Source organism: Kwoniella dendrophila, chromosome 8, assembly GCF_036810415.1.
Source record: "Kwoniella dendrophila CBS 6074 chromosome 8, complete sequence".
Taxonomy (NCBI): domain Eukaryota; kingdom Fungi; phylum Basidiomycota; class Tremellomycetes; order Tremellales; family Cryptococcaceae; genus Kwoniella; species Kwoniella dendrophila.
In genome coordinates this window covers 31003-49443 of record NC_089483.1, presented here as the reverse complement: position 1 = coordinate 49443, position 18441 = coordinate 31003, and the positions used below count along the sequence as shown (strand labels likewise).

At 37.9% G+C, this 18441-nt stretch overlaps 7 protein-coding genes across 7 annotated transcripts; 4 read left to right on the top strand and 3 right to left on the bottom strand.

Annotated features, from left to right (window-relative positions):
* Nucleotides 1-641: 641 nt before the first annotated feature.
* L201_005893 (uncharacterized protein) lies at nucleotides 642-3593 on the bottom strand (the record flags this gene model as incomplete). The annotated part of the gene is made up of 16 exons (XM_066221621.1): nucleotides 642-733; nucleotides 859-1129; nucleotides 1258-1340; nucleotides 1455-1601; nucleotides 1682-1694; nucleotides 1777-1848; nucleotides 1921-1954; nucleotides 2045-2119; nucleotides 2315-2457; nucleotides 2566-2624; nucleotides 2713-2760; nucleotides 2833-2884; nucleotides 2952-3038; nucleotides 3109-3183; nucleotides 3275-3381; nucleotides 3464-3593. The coding sequence occupies 16 exons, from the start codon at nucleotides 3591-3593 to the stop codon at nucleotides 642-644; spliced, it is 1488 nt and encodes a 495-aa protein (XP_066077718.1).
* Nucleotides 3594-4458: 865 nt separating this feature from the next.
* Nucleotides 4459-6021, top strand: L201_005892 (uncharacterized protein; the record flags this gene model as incomplete). The annotated part of the gene is made up of 11 exons (XM_066221620.1): nucleotides 4459-4485; nucleotides 4672-4744; nucleotides 4807-4820; nucleotides 4886-4955; nucleotides 5051-5135; nucleotides 5201-5212; nucleotides 5271-5336; nucleotides 5401-5494; nucleotides 5562-5576; nucleotides 5643-5702; nucleotides 5764-6021. The coding sequence occupies 11 exons, from the start codon at nucleotides 4459-4461 to the stop codon at nucleotides 6019-6021; spliced, it is 774 nt and encodes a 257-aa protein (XP_066077717.1).
* A 592-nt stretch (nucleotides 6022-6613) lies between these two features.
* L201_005891 (cyclin-dependent kinase regulatory subunit) lies at nucleotides 6614-7672 on the bottom strand (the record flags this gene model as incomplete). The annotated part of the gene is made up of 7 exons (XM_066221619.1): nucleotides 6614-6628; nucleotides 6701-6720; nucleotides 6824-6841; nucleotides 7068-7174; nucleotides 7394-7463; nucleotides 7536-7555; nucleotides 7629-7672. The coding sequence occupies 7 exons, from the start codon at nucleotides 7670-7672 to the stop codon at nucleotides 6614-6616; spliced, it is 294 nt and encodes a 97-aa protein (XP_066077716.1).
* A 2718-nt stretch (nucleotides 7673-10390) lies between these two features.
* Nucleotides 10391-11006, bottom strand: L201_005890 (60S acidic ribosomal protein P2; the record flags this gene model as incomplete). Its single annotated transcript, XM_066221618.1, has 3 exons — nucleotides 10391-10411; nucleotides 10500-10658; nucleotides 10848-11006. 3 exons carry the CDS (start codon nucleotides 11004-11006, stop codon nucleotides 10391-10393), a joined length of 339 nt encoding a protein of 112 aa, XP_066077715.1.
* Nucleotides 11007-11896: 890 nt separating this feature from the next.
* L201_005889 (uncharacterized protein) lies at nucleotides 11897-13247 on the top strand (the record flags this gene model as incomplete). Its single annotated transcript, XM_066221617.1, has 2 exons — nucleotides 11897-12724; nucleotides 12789-13247. 2 exons carry the CDS (start codon nucleotides 11897-11899, stop codon nucleotides 13245-13247), a joined length of 1287 nt encoding a protein of 428 aa, XP_066077714.1.
* A 388-nt stretch (nucleotides 13248-13635) lies between these two features.
* On the top strand, nucleotides 13636-15248 carry L201_005888 (uncharacterized protein; the record flags this gene model as incomplete). Its single annotated transcript, XM_066221616.1, has 5 exons — nucleotides 13636-14174; nucleotides 14458-14570; nucleotides 14703-14819; nucleotides 14910-15046; nucleotides 15111-15248. 5 exons carry the CDS (start codon nucleotides 13636-13638, stop codon nucleotides 15246-15248), a joined length of 1044 nt encoding a protein of 347 aa, XP_066077713.1.
* A 359-nt stretch (nucleotides 15249-15607) lies between these two features.
* On the top strand, nucleotides 15608-17203 carry L201_005887 (uncharacterized protein; the record flags this gene model as incomplete). Its single annotated transcript, XM_066221615.1, has 3 exons — nucleotides 15608-15811; nucleotides 15962-16423; nucleotides 16532-17203. The coding sequence occupies 3 exons, from the start codon at nucleotides 15608-15610 to the stop codon at nucleotides 17201-17203; spliced, it is 1338 nt and encodes a 445-aa protein (XP_066077712.1).
* Between the last annotated feature and the right edge of the window lie 1238 nt (nucleotides 17204-18441).

Here is an 18441-nt window from a genome sequence, read left to right as displayed (position 1 = left end):
CATACATACGTATCACAAGAATCAGCATCATCAAATCATTATACAAACATCGACTTTTTCTATCTTTCTTTCTTTCTTTCTTTCTTCTCTCTTGTCTCTCGGAATACTAACTATAAATATATATATATATATACATAATGTATATATATATATGAATTTTTCTCCTTGGAAATAAAATAGTATTTTTATATTGTTACAGCTAAGAAACATCGTTTGATACTTTCATCTTATCGTTTTCTCTTTAGATTCTCTTTTCAAAATTACAGTATTTCAATATTTCAGTATTTCAGTATTTCAGTATCAAAAAAACAGGTGTACGCATGTAATTTTTTATCATAGATCCAAATGCCATTGTAATCCTTAGAAACCAAATAATGGTTGATGGCTCTCCTACTGTAAAAGGTACAGTATGCATACTACAATGCCTGAGTTTCATTAATGCTTTTTTCATCTTACATGTTCTGCCAACATCATTTGCTCGATCGGTCATCATATTTGAGTCAAAGATATTGAAACGGGAGACAACAATTCAAGGTAAACAAATTCAGTATACTGTAATTGCATCGAAACAACGGTATTTATGCATATATTTACGATACAGATTAACAGTTAAATTTCTTCACCCATTGATCGTGTGGCTCTCACTTCTCGCTAATAGCTTCCGACTTTTTTTCAGATCGTTTCGAGTCCGCTTTAAGAATTTCGTTCAATCTTGTTCGTTGGGTACAATTCTCTATTTGAAAACAGTCGAATCAAATCATCAATTCATCAGCTTTTAAAGTTAACAGCTTTTTATATATCGAAGAATTATCATTTTCACTGTTATTCACAGTATGAAAAGAAAAGATTAAAACTCACTAAAATGAAAACTTTTAGCCAATTCATTTAAATCATCTTTAGATTTATTTCTAAAATATTCAGCAAATTCTTTAACTAATTCTTCAGATAATAAAATATTTTTAATTAATCTTGATAAATGTCCTTTAACACTCCATGAATCATTTACACCACCTTTAGCAGGATATCTTTGATTAATTGAAGGTGCATTGGTCGATAACCATTCTTCAATAGGTTTGAATAATTCTTTGGTATATTTATCATCAGCTCCCCATTTATTAGCTGCTAATTTCTGTATAAACGAAAGTAAATATAGAAAAAAGATCGCATCAGCATCTCTTTATTTACATTTATAATACTTTGACCTCATATCTTTTATCTAGATAATCAGCCCTAAAAGCGATCACAGTACTAACTAACCTTTGATTTTTGGAACAAGTTCCATAACAATTTGACATAAGCAGTTTCTTCGCCTGCGTAAACCATTCCTTGAAAACCAATATCTGAATATGTGGAGTATAACAGTAGATAATTTAGCTCAGCAAATATAAACAACTTTTTTTCCATCGAAGCAATCTTATCTAGATCGAAATGCAAATCTAAATATTATGACTCACCTTTATATACCCAAATTGACCAACTTGCTCTAGCTTTATCATAAATATCAAGTTGTAAATTTAATACGTCAAATCTTGTATCATTTACTTTTTCCCAATTTGGTATACCATCATGAGCATTTTGATATACTGGTCCAAATTCACCAACTATAATGTGTTTGATCATATCATATACTCAGTATTGATTGTAGCGTCGGAATTTTTACATGAGTGAAAATGGTACTTACTCCAGATTGGACTCTACGATATATTATTAGTAAACAAGTCAGCTTTCTTGCTTTGATAAGAGCTGATTAGAATTGAGATAGACATTACAACTTACCTTGTGAATCCTCATATATTCTGTTTTTCGCTTAAATGCATCTTTGTGGATCTGGATTTGCTCTTTAGTACCCTAATAACGCAAAAGATCGTTATTGAGCTCGTCCTTTCCATTTTATTATTGATGATAGAGAGTCAGACCTACAGTATACAACTCTGGTGTACTAGGAAATCCGTAGCTGAATGAAGAAGAACAAAAGTCGATTAGCTCTATCAGCTACACAGTACGGTAAATCACTCGCGAAACCAAGAAAATCTGAATGACTCACTTGGAATAATCATGTGGTGCGTAAACACTATTTGGTAGAGGTTTACCGAAATGACTGAAATCAGCTGAAAAGGTGCTGTGGAGTTTGGTTAGTATATCTTCGCAAGTTCCATCCCCTATCTGTATATGGAATGACCAGGGTTGCTGAGATTGTTACTTGAACTCACTTTCCACTGCAAAAGTGAAAATGAATAGAGAAATTCCAGTCAGTGTCTAGGAACGTTAATGGCAATTTTGGTAAAGCGTAATATTTCGAGTGTTCTGGACTCACTCCAAGAATAAAATATGATTATCGTCAATGGCTCTGATAGCTTTTTCAATTCTATCATAAAACTGAACAATTCTAATTTGTTTCTCATCTGTAGGTTCATTAAGGGGATTATATCCTGCTACCCATGTATTATCTTTGTAATGCTATTTTGAAGTTTTAAGAATCGACATGATTGATAAATTCAGCTTTTACTTGTCTGGTGAGATCCCTCACATATAACATTCCAAAAAACAAACTAAGAAAACACTCACTCTAGCTAAATGTTCCCAGATAATCACGGTTCGATCTTGAAAATCTTTGTGATCATAAACTTATGACTCAGAAGAATCAGCCTAAACCCTAAAATACTCTACACTTTCTACCTTCATTGAGAAATATTGAAGAATTATTTAACTAACAAGAAGCTTTATGTGTAGCATTATCAGAATGCCAATCGAAATTTTGACCTATTGTCAATGGTTAAAAATCGGTTAGTTGAGATATAAGGAGCGCTATTTAAGTGAAATTTGAGACCTTACCTCCAGGAGCAGCATGTAGATCGATAATGGTATAAATCCCATATTTCGCACACTTCATATGAGAGATGTTCCCATTCAGTATACCTTCACAGCTGATACGAACAACGTGGTGAGCTCACGATATCGACAACCCTATCAAGATGTTTCAAGCCTTCTTTCTTAAATACTCTAGGATTCATGTCATCTTCAAAATGATGATAATTGACCTGTCAATACCATGGCTGTTAGTAAGCTGGCCGAACACTATACTAAATATGGTGAGGTTTTAATACTTACTGGAATCCGAATACAATTCAAGCCTAATGAAGCAAAGAATTTGGCATCATCTTCACCGAAGAAATATTCGAGGAACTAACAGATTCGTGAACGATTGATTCGATTACTCTGATTTTTAGCTTTCAATCGCTATCGATTATGCAAAGAACATTCCAAGAGTACTAACCTTTTCGAAAAAGTATTCATATTTCTCTTCACCTAATACGTCTTTCAATGCTTCTCTCAATTGGTGTTCATGTCCCGTATAACCAGTAATGAAATTCTCCATATTCACTGGAGTACAGCAAATACAATCATTTGTTTTAGCTTATCCACATAAGGAATAATAAGGCATGATAACTCATCCTTCACTCACTCCATCCTCCTATAGCTGTCCCTTTCAAAATAACTTCTTCCCCTCGAAGAGTGATTTTATCTCCATCAACTTTGAGGAAATCTTTCTTGTTCATTTCGTTATCTGATGATTTTGATTGAAAAGCTCCCATGTTTGACGAGTACAGTTGAGCTATTTATTATATAAATATATAGTTGTTTCAGTATGATATTCGAAAGTGCATATGCGTACATGTTAGATTACGAGGATATTTTTATCAATCGCCATCATCATATATTGACATATACCCATTTTCATTCATGCGAAACAACACATCCTGCTCTAAATCTTAACTTTGGCTAGTCAAAAGTGGAGGATTCGGCGCCGATTGTACCGATATTATACCGACATAAGCGGGATATCATGAAGTTGAACCTTCAGCCAAAGTCAATTATGGTTGAAGCTATTTCCAGATGAATGACTTAATTGAGAATGTAGAAGATCGTGCATTGGTCTCACTCAGGCCACCAGGAGTTGCGTTGGGTGATATGGGAGTTAGTCTCGGTCGATTGTGGAATCTCGGTAGAATGGACATTACTCTTCCATGCTTAACTCGGCATAGTAGAAATATGTATTGCTGGTTTATTGTCAGCTAGAATCCCTCCTAACATGACTTACATGCACTGTAGCTCATCTAGCAGACATACCAATGTCACCCAGTAGATGCATAAAGTAAATGCATAAAGTATATTTTTTAAAGGAGTTAAGTTGGTTACCATCAACTTTGTAATCTCATTATCAAGAATAAAGCCACGTCAGTCATCTCCGTTATGCTCGGATCTAACGTTATCAAAGTTGTGACCCCTGGACCTGCTCGGTCTGAAATGTGAAACATCATCAACAATCAAATCATCAATAATACGCAATAATCAGACTATTGATTCCTTCCTTATCTTGATTATCATTATATTTAACCTTATTAACGTCATAGACTCTTTTGAGAGAGGTACTCATAGATAGATAGAATATCTTCAAACATGGCCACGAAAGTCGCTCAGAAGAGGGTAAGTTGTATCTCTTTGGTATCTTCCTCGCCACCTATCTCATCAATTCTTTGTTCTTTGGCACTTTCCCTTCTCACGCCTTGATACAGATAAGCTGACCAGTAAATATATCTATTCTTGTAGCTCCAGAAGGTTAGCTGTATCCACATCTCCGTTTTGACGATTAAAAGCTGATTGACTTTGCAGGAGTATCTCGCCATGCAAAAAGCACCTCCACCTTTCATTTGGGCATGTCCGGAAGAGAAGAATATTTTAGATTGTATGTATATCCTTAACTTTGTTACCTGTGTATATTTTATGCTGACACATACACTCCAATAGGGCATTTCATCATAGTAAGCTTTGTCTTTGGAGTTCTGCTCTTCGAATAGATTAAGCTTATCGTCCTTCATCTTAACAGCGTGGTCCACCAGATACACCTTATGCTGGAGGAGAATATCATGGTCTTATCTGGTTTCCAAGTGATTATCGTGAGTCGATCATTCAATCCAGCTAACTCATGTACCACGACCTCAAAGCTGCGAAGTGAAATGAATTGACCAATTTGTATACCGCACACTCATAGCTTTCAAACCTCCTGATGTCAAAATGTTTACACCTTCCGGTAGATTTGAGACTGGTCATAAGATATGTATGAGTATGACTTCTTAGTGAGTCAGCCTCCAGTCCCTCTTCGAGCATTTTGGGCTAAGCTGATCAGGGGTATGATTTTCAGTCATCCAAGCACGTAAGTTAGCTACTCAGCTACTACTCTGTGTGCCATAGCTGATTTCGCAATCCTTTAGATGGAATGCAGCTTGGTCAGTTGCTACTATTCTAACAGGCCTTTTGAGTTTTATGCTTTCGGATGAGTAAGTCTTCTTCAGCTATGTACAACCCTGAAAAGAGAACCAACAGCTGATGACAATGCTATAGAATTACGGCTGGAGCTGTAAGAACGAGTGAAGCAGATAAGAAAACGCTGGCTAAGCAGAGTCATGCTTTCAACATCTCCAATAAGAAATTTAGAGTGAGCTTCTTTGTTGGCTTCTAATATCAAGCATGCAATTAAGCTAACTTTCCACTTCCCGGTATAGGATATATTCCCTGATGTATGTCTTCATGGATGCAGTGCGACGGTATATTGTTTAGCTAATACCAACTCATCATCGTTACAGTATGCCAAACCTGAAATGCAAGACCTTCCTGATATGGGCAAAGGCAATCCTGCCACTTCCGTAAGTTGATGATCCACTAATACGCATAGAACGTACTCAACTTACATTACTCGACGTTGAGACATCCAAAGTCGTAAACCCAACAACTACCACTTCTTCCCCTCTCGCTATACCGTCGTCTACCACCGAAACACCTTTGACCAATACTTCAAATTCACTAGAAACAAAAGATATACAATCTGCAGTACCTGTTATAAACGGTGATACCCGAATAAATCAGCCGCGAGCCAGACCAAATTGGATGCCAAGTTGGAGATGGGTAGTAGCTGTTGTTCTACTAGCTGTTGTGGGTAGATTATCATCTTTCGTTGGATTATAGAACCTATCATTCAACAGGTTGTAATCAGCCTAGGTATATGGGATCTTACGTTGTTAGAAGGATGAAATCCACGCTTCATATCATATTCACTACTTTATCTATCATGTTGTACTATGTGAAATTTTATCACTTTCATTGATTATTTCTGCAGAGCTGGCTACTCTATGTCGATCACAGTAACTGATATTGACATTATTCACATTGATCCCTTCTCTTTCTCTTTATGTCATATGATCATTCAAACTCATTATTCAGTACGCCTTCATATGTCATATTGTGTTGCATAAGAAAAAGAAAAAGAAAAAGAAAATCATTCTACTTGAAAAAAAACCTGAAATTTATGTAAAAAAGGGAAAGAAATCAAAAATGAAAATAAAGGAATCTGTCTAGTCTAATGTGTAAGGTTACCGTCTTTGTGACCACGATATTGAAACTCGTGACCGTCGTCATCTCGCCCTAACATGTATAACCTTCAGAACATAGACGGTCTCAGTTCCAATCTATATAACCTATGTACAATGACACCTTGCGTTAAATACCGCTACATTACACATCTTAGCGCGAGAGTCCATTTTATTTGATAATCTTTGGATTATCGTTTAGTAGGCTGAAGAAGGTAAACAAGTCAGCTTGAAGAGGGAGGAACAGGTATGAAGATTTGTTGTATCATTGTACTTACAAGAGGTCGTCTGAAAAGTACTATTTAGGTGAACAAGCGATTTAATGAATATGAGTTAGCTCCCTCAAGGTATGCAGATCTATATAGGAATAGCTACTCAGCGATATGAGGGAGTCGACTTACATATATGTGGTTCTGGAGCTAGTTGAGAAAAAGATTATTATGTAAGCTGTGTTTCACCACCAATGATACTCCATCACGTATGGTATCGCCCTTTATTTCCTTCTAATTGGCACAATGATCATCTCGCTAATACTAGTTAACTAGACAATTACTGATTTATCTGTATCCATTAGAGCTAATTGTATAAAGAGAGACTTCCTGTTTTCCCACCTCGGCTACGTTATATAGACGTTCTCCAACTTACCATGCACTTCGAAATGTTCCCAACCCAACGATTGTGTAATCCCTATTCCTCTCCACTCATTTTCTTCAAGTATTCGAAGTAATCCCGAATCATCTGGTGAGAAATAGCTGTGGACGAGCAGGATTGATTGGCACGATTGGACAGTTGAGGAGATGAGATGGCCGGTGTTTACCAGTCGTATAACATATAAGGGGTGAGTTGGGACAGAGGGAAGTGAAATCGAGATTAAGGGTATATAGTAAAAGATAAAATCGTTATTTAGCAGTTTCCATAATAGCATGATATCTTTTTAGATAGGTGTAAATGCCTTTCTTATCTTCACTCACCTTTTTGGAATATATTTTAACATCGCTTTTGGAAGTATCACATGTCTATATTCGAATCTGTCATCTGAATCTATATATTGATATTCTCAATTAGCGTTTCTATCCAATTCGCTTTCGGTAATCGGTAATTTAGTCCACATACATCGATCTGAGTAGATAATCCTATTAAGGTCAGGTGTGAATTAGCAGCTGGAACAAGTATAACGGAGCTCAATCACATCACAGCTGGACATACCTCTCTGCTAATTCCTCCATCGTAGGCTGTTTCCCCGGTGCCATATTTACAGGTTTTTGTGTGTAATGTAGGAGGTGAAGAAGGCGAAGCGGAAATGCGATAATCGATTGATATGTACTGTTTTACTGAATTCGGATTCTGTGATGCTGTGAAGCCAAAGGAATTCTATAGCCGTCTTTTCCAATGCTATGAAATGAGACGACAATATATCGTCTATCGTCAACGAGGTCGAAAGATGTTAATGAGAAAATGAAAGATTAGATACGCGTGCTTTGTATCAAGAAAAAGGTTAAAAGGAAAAAAGGTCTGAGAAGATTACCAGGTACTGTTACTTGTAGGAATCGCTTAATTAGGAACAAACGCGTCTCAGACCGATAGAACGGAATCAAATTTCGTGATTGATTCTCGAGAACATGAGGTCTTCGTAAGTCAGAAACCATCTGCTATCTTGCTCCTTGTATTTCTGTTCCATCGCTACTGACTGATCATTTGAAGATACTTCAAGTCTTCCAGTGTCAGTCAAAATTGAGGCGATAATACTAATCTGATTGTTGTCTTCTTCGGTTGGTCATTGCTCATTGTTGAGGGAGGGAGTGGATGCGATGTGCCATAGCGCGATCAATCAATGATAGCTCGTACAGTACCGTACCTTCATAGGGTCCGTGCGTTATGTCTATACTGATCATTCATATTGCATTGCAACTGACTGTACCCCTCCGAGGCAAACAACTTCTGCCGTTTGTTTTCTTCTTCTTCCTCTTTCTTCTTTCTATTCTCGTTACATAGTATATCCCTCAAATCAAACCTGAACAACGCTCACCACTAACCATAAGCTAAACATACCTTTCTTCAGGGCGTACTCCTAGACCCATAGTACTGAAAAGATGAGTAAAAGCTCAGCAGAGTTAATATGGTCAATTCAAGCGATCAAACAAAACATACTTTCTTATATACCACGATCGACTTTATGCGAAACTTTCTTAACCTTATCAAAAGAGGATTTTCACGAAGTTGTTAAGGAGCTTTATGTAAGCTTGACAACCGAGGAAGAGGAAAAAATTGCAGAATTAGATGTGGATGAAGTAAGTAGGTTCATAATCTGTTCATCGTTGACGTAAACCTGACATTTTTAAACAGGAACGATTAATCTCATATCGATCAAGTGTACGTTACCTTACACTGTGCAGAAATAGTTCAATGTGGATTGCCCCTCCCAGTGAGGAGAAAATGGCTTTTGATAGCCTTCTGTTGTCAGCTGTTTCACGTTACCCGAACTTGATATGGATTTTCAACCGTCAGAGCTGCAGGTTTCCCAATGTCTCGGTCTCAAAAATCGACCTTCGCTTTTTTCACCTTTTTCACTTTGGTACGGGCAGAACCAGTAAGGCGATTGCGCACATACACATCAACAATTCAACCAAGCCTTTGGACTTAGAACAGTTGATTTCATCAGTAACACTAAGTCTAGGTGGCTGCAAGGTAGAATTGCAGATTGATGACTTGATACACCAGTGCAGCGAAGATTATGATGTCCCAGATAAGTTGGAAGTAGTCAATGGAGACGAATTGATTACCTTCTTCAATAATTGGACAAAGTGTCAAGGCATTTTCAAATGGCCTGTGAATGCATTCATAATCGAAGATATCATGACCTGTCCTTTTTTCCTTTGGTATCACATAAAAAAACAGAAAAATTGCGGTCTATCAATGTATTCTCACATCTACCTCAGATACTGCGACGAAGAAGAAATTGGTAGCACAACAATCATGGATATTATTAAAGAGTTGGCTCCTACAACGTTGGATTTCTCGATAAACGGAGGAGGCTTAGTCAAGTTACATTCTACAATTCAGGATTTTTTCGCTTACGATTTCAAGTGGCCAAGAGAAACCAAATTGAAACGCTTACAGATAACTTTGACAATGACATATAATCAGATAAACGATACCGATCCACTCAACATGACATACAACGGTCCACAACTCTCACTAGAACACTTTTCAATACTATTGCTTTTACCTCCACCTCAAGAGAATTATCTATATGGAACAAACGGAAGACGCTCTGAAGTCGAGCGATCCATCAATAATCTTCCCGCCATCTCGTCAATCGCAAAAGCCATGTACTCTATGGGTGGACCTAATTGCAGGTATAGCCTTGGATTTCAAGACGACCATTCAAGTGAAACAGAACGTCACGGATATAGCGTGATGTTATATATGGTGTCTAAGATGTTTGACAAAGAAATGGTGGAGATCATCAACTCGTCTAAAGAGGCTAAGGGCTGGACACATGTCCAGAACTGATAAGTGGAAGGTCCAAATTTTCTTCACTCACGAATTTTATAAATATGATCGATATATATCTACAATTAGTGTGACCCATCAGTATATCAATGTATTGAATTATTGTGTGGTGAATAACCAACACCTATGAGAACAATTTCTTGCTTTTACCAGTCCTCCTGTGGCATACAACGCATAATGTTTTCTAATCAAATTGTGTCAGTGTTATTGATAAATAGGTCACTCGAATTTCCAATCCTAGATCTGGACCAGAAGTAGCGTGTACGCCACAAAGAAGATGCTAAGATTCAGGAGATATTCACATATCAACGTAGTGAAGGTGGACATATCATGCATCCCATAATACCAATCTATGACCAAAAGTATAATTTTGTTTTCCAAAAGGGTAATAATGTTCTACATGATAAGGAAGAAGTGGTCGATGCGAAATTTGTGAAAAAATCGAAACGACGTGTTTAGTCGAAAAGACCGAAACCCTACACATACAACAATTATTATCAGTATACATTCCATTAAGAACGTGAAGTGTACGACACAAGAAGAAGAGTTTAGATAATAACTCACCATGTCATCATCGGATTCTTCTTTAGCTTCTTCTTTCTTCTCTTCAGCAGCTGGGGCATCACCACCGGCAGCGGCGGCTGAAGCACCACCAGCTGAGGCAGAAGGAGCGGCACCACCTGATGGGACTGAAGCGAGTTTGGATGAACCTTCAGCGATGAGCTAGTAAAGGAAAAGAAAGACGAGTCAGTATAATATTCTATTTTAGTAAATTTTCAGATTCCGAAGATATGCCCCAAATCCTTGAATGAATTGAACCATGCGAAAACAGCCATTGATGTGCAAAGTCATCGACAATCCTTATATCCTTATTAATCTAACAATAGAAGTAAACTGAAAACCCGAACTCACCTCGTTGATGTCTTTACCTTCAAGTTCAGAGATCAATTTGTCGAGTCTTTCTTGTTCAGCTTCGATACCGACGGTTTCGAGGTGAGCTTTGACATCAGCAGCTGATGGTGAGGCGTTACCACCGAGTTGGAGGAGGAGGTATGAAGCGAGGTATTTCATCTGATTGATTGAATGATTGATTTAGTTGATTTAGTGAGAGGATATCAGGTAAAGGTAAAATTGAAATTTGATAAAGTTGAAGAAGCAGAATATCAGCGATTGTTCTTCAATTGTCCTAATCCAGTCTTCTGCAATGAATACAACGCTATTTCTGGATTGATGGATAATGATACTCACTTTGTTTTTTTATTTAGTGGCACGTCAACCAAATTTAAGCTATCAAGCAGGAGAACGTTTGAGCCTTTATTAGTTAGTTTGAAGAAACAAGAAACACTGATAATAGCTGAATGATGTCGAAAATGATTTTGGTGATACTGACCACGAGAATGTCGGTGGTGGAAGAGAAACCAAAAAGCTGCATTTTACCATTAAACCGAAAACAGCGTTAATATGAAAAGCGGAAATAATCAATGTGGCACCCTTTTGCTGGACAGCTTAACCCCGATGTCGGTGTTAAGGGTTAGCACTTAGCGGTGATATCCGACTCTTCACCCCTTTAGCTTTTGACATGATGATTTCAGGAACCGCTTATGGCATAACAATTTACCGGTTATATGCTAAACGAGAATACCAACAGCATAGATTTCACTAGGAGAGCAAGCATCTCGAAATCTATCCTGTTCTTCAAACTTACATCATCACTCAACGTAGTATATGAAGAACAGCATAGTTCACAACTACTGATGGATACTTTGCTATTACTATGCTGTTCATCTTTCAACATGTCTTTCATTAAACGACTCACACACAACTGATGTTTCACCCTATTTCGAAAGTACTCAACAATGAATCTTATCGATTAATCGTTTTATCAGATCATTCACTCGTCTCGTAGCAATGTAACGACTAATAATGCTTACATCTAGCTTAAGTAGTATGAAATACATCAAATGACTTCCGTTCCCACATGCACACGTCGACGACCCCTTTCAGTTTCAGTAATTCATGAAGCACACTTAGAACCCGCTTTACCCGAGCCTATTCCATGTCCCATAACTCCGCTAGTCACATCTTACCGATCGAATTTATCACGAGGATTAGGACTAGGTCATCACCAAGACGAATACACCCCTTCCCCCCTAAAGGAACTAGAAAAGCGATGGAAGGAAACTAGAAGGAGAAGAATGGGTAATGGAGAATCAGATAACAATGTGAAAAACAGGTTTATTAAGCACAATGTACATGAAATCGATGAACCAACCAGAAGAAACAATGTTCGCTTCGCTTCATCCTCTTCCGCTCTATTGACACCACCTAGTACACCACCCAGATCTCCACAACTATCTGCCAAGGAAACTCAGTATGAACAAGCTGTGCTTCATTCCGCAAAACCAAACAGGGGAAAGAAGGGAAACACCGCTCCTGCCTACCCAGCAATACCACCTGATCTTCAATCTGTATCACCACAAGCCTTTCATCCAATCACCTCATCTCCATTACCTCCTACTGTCAAACCCGTACCAATATTAAAAGCTAAGGAAGACACGATATACGTTCATTCTCCTGCATCCTCATACGAGTTGACGTTGAATCTGGCTGTAGGTCAAGTGATCAGAGTAAGAAAAGGAGGAATGGTGATTGAGTTAACCTCAGGTACAGGTAGAGAAAAAGCAAGGATATTAAGACTACGAGATTTCGAAAATTGGAGTAAATACGAGAAAAGGGACTGGGAGAATGTGAGTGGTGTAGTAGAGGGGTTTAAGAGGATCACACCAAGAGTGAGTTGATTTTAAACTTTCAGGAGTGCCGGGTTGAATACTGAAATCAATGTCGCCCCTTTAGGTCAAGCTGTATCATCCTTTAGGTCACCTCATTATGACTTGTTCCTCACCACCTGATATTATAATAAGTTTCCGATTGGGTTTCGAAACTCCACGATCCTCACCCAGGAATCTTAAATATAATCAACAGAATGGTCACAAAATGACTATGAGGAGACAAGGCTATTCTCGAGTTAAAGTAATCTATTCTCGCTCAAAATCTGAGATGAAAGTAGATACGATATGTAAAGATACATCACATCATAGTAAAGAAAGCTTAAAAACTCAACGGCTTATAAAGTTGTCACCGCATAATCAACAGGAAAATCTCGACAAGGGTGAAGGTTTATCGTCACTCGAGGAATTAGCAGTTGAATTAGGCTTCCAGACTGACTTTCAAGATTGGAAAGAGGAAGAAAACGAGGGACTGAGGAGGTTATGGTTTCTGAGGGATGAATGGGGTCGTTGGGACAATGGTTGATACTCGATTTACTCTTGCGTTTAGATTCCTTTCTTCTTTAGTTATTTGGACATTTAACATGTCACTTGTTATCCCGAGAACAGTAACCTCTGCTCTGAAGAATCCTCTTGTCCCAGTCATGATAAAGCTGTAAAATGCATAAATATGGTCTTAATAAGCGCTTCAATGAAGAAGATAGACGATGCAGGTGTGCCACTTGAATCAAATCGCTGTATGGTGAACAACGGCGTTTTCGGGAAAACCCGTACGGTGGAAGGGGATCTTACATGTCTTCGACTTTTTGACTCTTATCGATAATTCACGTCAATCGTTATTTAATTTCATGCTTTTATAACATCAAAATTAAGTGATACTTTGACTAGATATCGCCCTTATAAACTTATACATCATGTCAAGACACCTTACACGACAATTCAGAGCTCTTGGCTCTTCATCAAAATCAAAAATAGCTACTCGCGCAGCATCGACAGTGGCTGAATCTTCGTCTTCTTCATCTGGTTCATCCTCATCAGATATTCCACCTTCTGCAATAGCTTCTTCTTCTTCTTCTTCTTCTTCTTCTTCTTCATCATCATCCACTTCAGAACAAATACCAACAGAATCATCATCTTCATCTTCAGGACCCAGCGGTAGTGGAAACGGTTTACCTAGATCAGCATTTAGTATACCATATAATCCTATACCTAGATTACCTACTTTCCCAAATAATTTCAATTCACCTTTACATAAACATTATAATCATCCTTCACCATTATTTAATCCACCATCAGCATCAAGTTATCCAACTACTTTAGAAGATCAAAATGCAGCTAGAAAAGAACAAAAATTATCTGCTATTTCAGGTTTATCGAGAGATGAATTAAGAAATTTGAATAGATTTGTAGTAAGAAGTAGAAAAGTTCAACATATGACTAAAAAAGGTAAAATGTGAGTCTCAAGTTTAAGTTTACGTCTCGCAATTTCAATGTCAGCAGGCTGCTCAGGCTGCTCAGGGCACTATAGAAGAGATCGTAGATATACATGTAATTAAAGCAAAGATAGTCAGGAATGGGACTTTGAGCTATCAAGTAATGAGGACATAGAAATCATGTTAGTTAGAAATAGCATATTTAGACGGATTTTAGGAGAAACATACGCCATGTCCGCAACACGGAAAGAAAGCAGATTATAGAAATCGGTTGCTGACAACCAACTCGTCTTCACTTTATAGGGGTGTCAATCAAGCTTATGTAGTAGTTGGATCACCAGAAAGAGGTTTAGTCGGTTTAGGCAGAGGTAGAGGTCATAATGGTGCTGCTGCAGCTGATGCGGCCTTCCACAAAGGTGAGTTGTCGCACAGATTACCAGATCATACAAGAGATTGTCGTAATATACAACCTCTTTATATAATTCTATGACAATAACCAAAATCCAGATACAAGGATTTTGCTGACTTATAGTTCATAATGTACTTAGCTGTACTGAGCATGGACTACGTAAATCGATACGAACAACGTACGCTTTGGGGTGAAGGTAAAGATCTTCAAGGTAAATGGGGTGCTGCTAAAGTACATCTCCGAGCTAGACCACCAGGTAAGTTCCCATTTCTTACAAAAACTCAATATACAAAAATACATAGACTTCGTGTATAATCCTGAGCTGAACTGCTTCTCGTTAATTCAGGTTTTGGTCTGATGGTTCCTCCTATGATTCATAGATTATTCACTGCATGTGGTATCAAAGATGCTAGTGCTATGATTACAGGTTCAAGGAATAGACCAGATGTATTGAAAGCTACTATTCAAATTTTACATGGCGGTGTAAGTTGACTTTGTACTCTCAATGCTACAATTGTTATACTAATAAATCTCATATCGTCTTTAGGGTAATCCTTCAGGTTTCGGTACTGGTCTATTCGGTAAAAAGGGACCAAGAGAAAATAAAGGTCAAGGTATGAGAAGTAAAGAAGAAATTGAAAGGGAAAGAGGAAGATATGGTGTTGATGTCGGTAGACGAACATGATTGACACTTGCTATTATACATCATACTATGCATTACATATACATCACGCATACTATTGTTGGCTTACAACGAGAGTGATTGTGTCTTTGTTTGCATCATATCCATTACAAAGTTACTTGCAAATTGATATTAAAGAATATCCACCGGTAATATCGTAATATCTGCTTTTTAGTACAACGCACGGTAGTAAATGAAGGGAAACATACATAACATGACGATTCCGAAAGGGATAGAATTATGCACTGTTGATAAGAGTCATTCACATACATCTTTTAAGACTGCATACGTTTATTCTGTGCATATCAATCATTGGCCCTATCCTTCATCTTCGACTTGCTCAAATTAAGCAAACTGCAAAAATGGCTTCCCAATCACCCAGTCTCGCTTCTCGAGTATGGTCTTTACCTCATATTCGTTCCAAGGTTCTCAACGAACTCGAAACTCACGATCTATGGAGCATGCTCGTACTATCTAAGGGATATTTTAGTGAAGTGGTTAGTGTAATGTTCTGCTCAATTGTATTACGTGATCATATGCGATTAAAGAAGGGATGTCGATCAATAGTAAGTCTGCTCATTGCCGTACTTCATCATTCGCTACCTTTGATGGTATAAGCGTGCTCCATTCCCGAGAAATCCTCTAATCACGGGTTCCTGTGAATATCAGAAATAAGATCTCATGCTGGAGCTAATGCGGTTGATGATCATTCATAGGAGAGATTGAGACGATACACATCTGCAGTACAATACCTAGAAACGCTCATACCTCTTATCAGTATGGGAGGAGGGCCTGATTTGTTTAGTGAATTTCCTAACCTGAAACTTGCTAAATATACAGGTGATTCCTATGACGAGGATTCATTGGAATTGAACAATGAACCTGAAGACTCAAACAGTGGTATTTCATCTTTTATCTATTGGCGGGACTATGAGTTATCACCTTTAAAAGCAGTCGACTTTGAATATGGTGAAAGAGAAACATTCCCTTTCGGTTGGGAATTTCAAGTTAGGTCAACTTGTGTCAAAGTTCGTGATGAACACACACCTCAACACGAGACTGATCTGACACCGCGTCAAATAGTTACATTATTGATAGAAGCTTGGATGGATGGGAAAGGCATATTCACCCAATTTATTGAAAAGCTAGTAATTGAAGCTCAAATCACTAGGAGAGAAGTAATAGATACTGTTAAAAGACTACATCAGGAGGGTCGATCGTTACCTGAACATCTATAAATTACCCTAGCTGAAGATGATTTGGAAGCATTACCGACATCACACCAGGAAAGAGAAATTGGAAGCATAGAAGAGGTGAAGGTAGAAGAAGGAGCAGATGAAGAAGAAGAAGAAAACGTAATAGAGGTTTTAGATGACAAAAGGGTGGTAGAGATACTGTCACCCCTATGCGAAGAACTGGAATTACATTTACACAACGATTCGACGTTATATCCAGATTACACTTTGCATGATTTACTTTGCGGTTCAACTCCTATCAAATGGTCAATTGAGAACAAACTGAAAGATTTATCTTTAACTTTAGCTGTTACAGAGGATTATGCACCGTATCGTTTACCCAACATATCAAGTTCTATTTCAAATAAAAATAATAACTTTAACGATTCTAGATGTAATCTTGAATATTTAGAATTAATCTTATACCCACCTATAGCATCAGAAACACCACCAAATTGGACATTTACAAATTATTTACCTTCGATCTCTTTCTTCGCAAAAGCACTTCACTTTCAATTCGGTTTAGTTAGTACAAGTCAGATATGTGAATTAGATATCACCGTCAAACAATGGGGATCTAGAAAAGAAGAGAAATTGAGTGAATCTTTGGCTGATCTCTTGAATAAGGAATTGAAAGAGATTCAACTGGAATTACAAACGCAGAGCAGTGGAAATCCTGGTTGGAAGAAATTGGGTAGGAATGAGATGAACAATATTGCTTGATAAACTTTCTGGTTGGAGGGCGTCGAAGGAAATGACAAATCTAAATCTGCTTGACGCAAGTTCGATATTGATGTGACAATAAGATAAAATGAATATATAAATACATTGATTATCTTGTTGTGATGACCAGAAATTTACTGTATATCATATCCATTAATGTCCTTGTGAAGAGTTTGGCTCAATGAGCTAGCTATACCTATTCCCTACCAACTGTTGAAGGGAGATTAAAAGACTTCATAGAATTTTAGCCATTTCTCCTTCGCGCCTGACTTTATATAAGACCCTCTTTGCCCTCAAACAGGTTCGTATTGCCCTCCACCTCTTGTTAAAAATGTTATCCCCTAAGTGACAGGTTACCCCTATTCCCCCTCGGACGATTTTTCCAGTTCCATCCATCAACAAGACCTGTTAAGCGAATTGGATGATGAGCATGCGTAGGAAATGAAATTTGCAACCCCAGATGAACAAGCTTGGGCCAAATAATATGACATGACCAACCCCTTGCAACCCGGGACTATCCAATAGACCTGAGCCAAGGAGCTAAGCAGCAATACTTGTGTCTCCGCAATGAGACATACCAAATACAGATCTTCGAAACCAAAACCCGAATCACGTTGTGCTCTAAATTGTGTCCTTACAGAAGGAATGGTTTCGCTTTTATAGCTCATACTAACAGTGAGCTGACACCGGCCGTGCATCAGTCAGGCTTAGGGAACACACCCTCGGCCGAGCTCGTGTATTCAGGATGAGAGAAAAAGGAAAGAAGGAACTGGTCGGAAAAAATACCGGCGGGAATAGAAAAACACGAAAGGATTAAGGGTGAACCGGCGGCAGTTGACTTTGGATAACAATATAATAACCCTTAACACATGGAAATGATGTAGGGATGCGTCTTTCAATGTTAATATGAGAAAAAGTTTTCTGGTTGTACTGTTTGTTTTGATTTTAACAGATATATGGTTACCCTTTTCAGTAGTGTTAGTATGGCTTCGCTTGATCAAAACTCATCATATGATTTATCAGAAATCCAATCTACAGTTTACCCGATCCGCAATGAGAAACCGAAATTTTTCACATCCCACTACTACTACAGTTCATGCTAGCTTCAGTAAACGATCAGAACCCTTTACAGTGTGATTGCATATACTATACATCCCCTCTCACCAGTTTGGGGAGGGACAACGGGGCTTTGCATTCTGGTATACGAGTGGGCGACATAAGATGAAATGATTTTTATC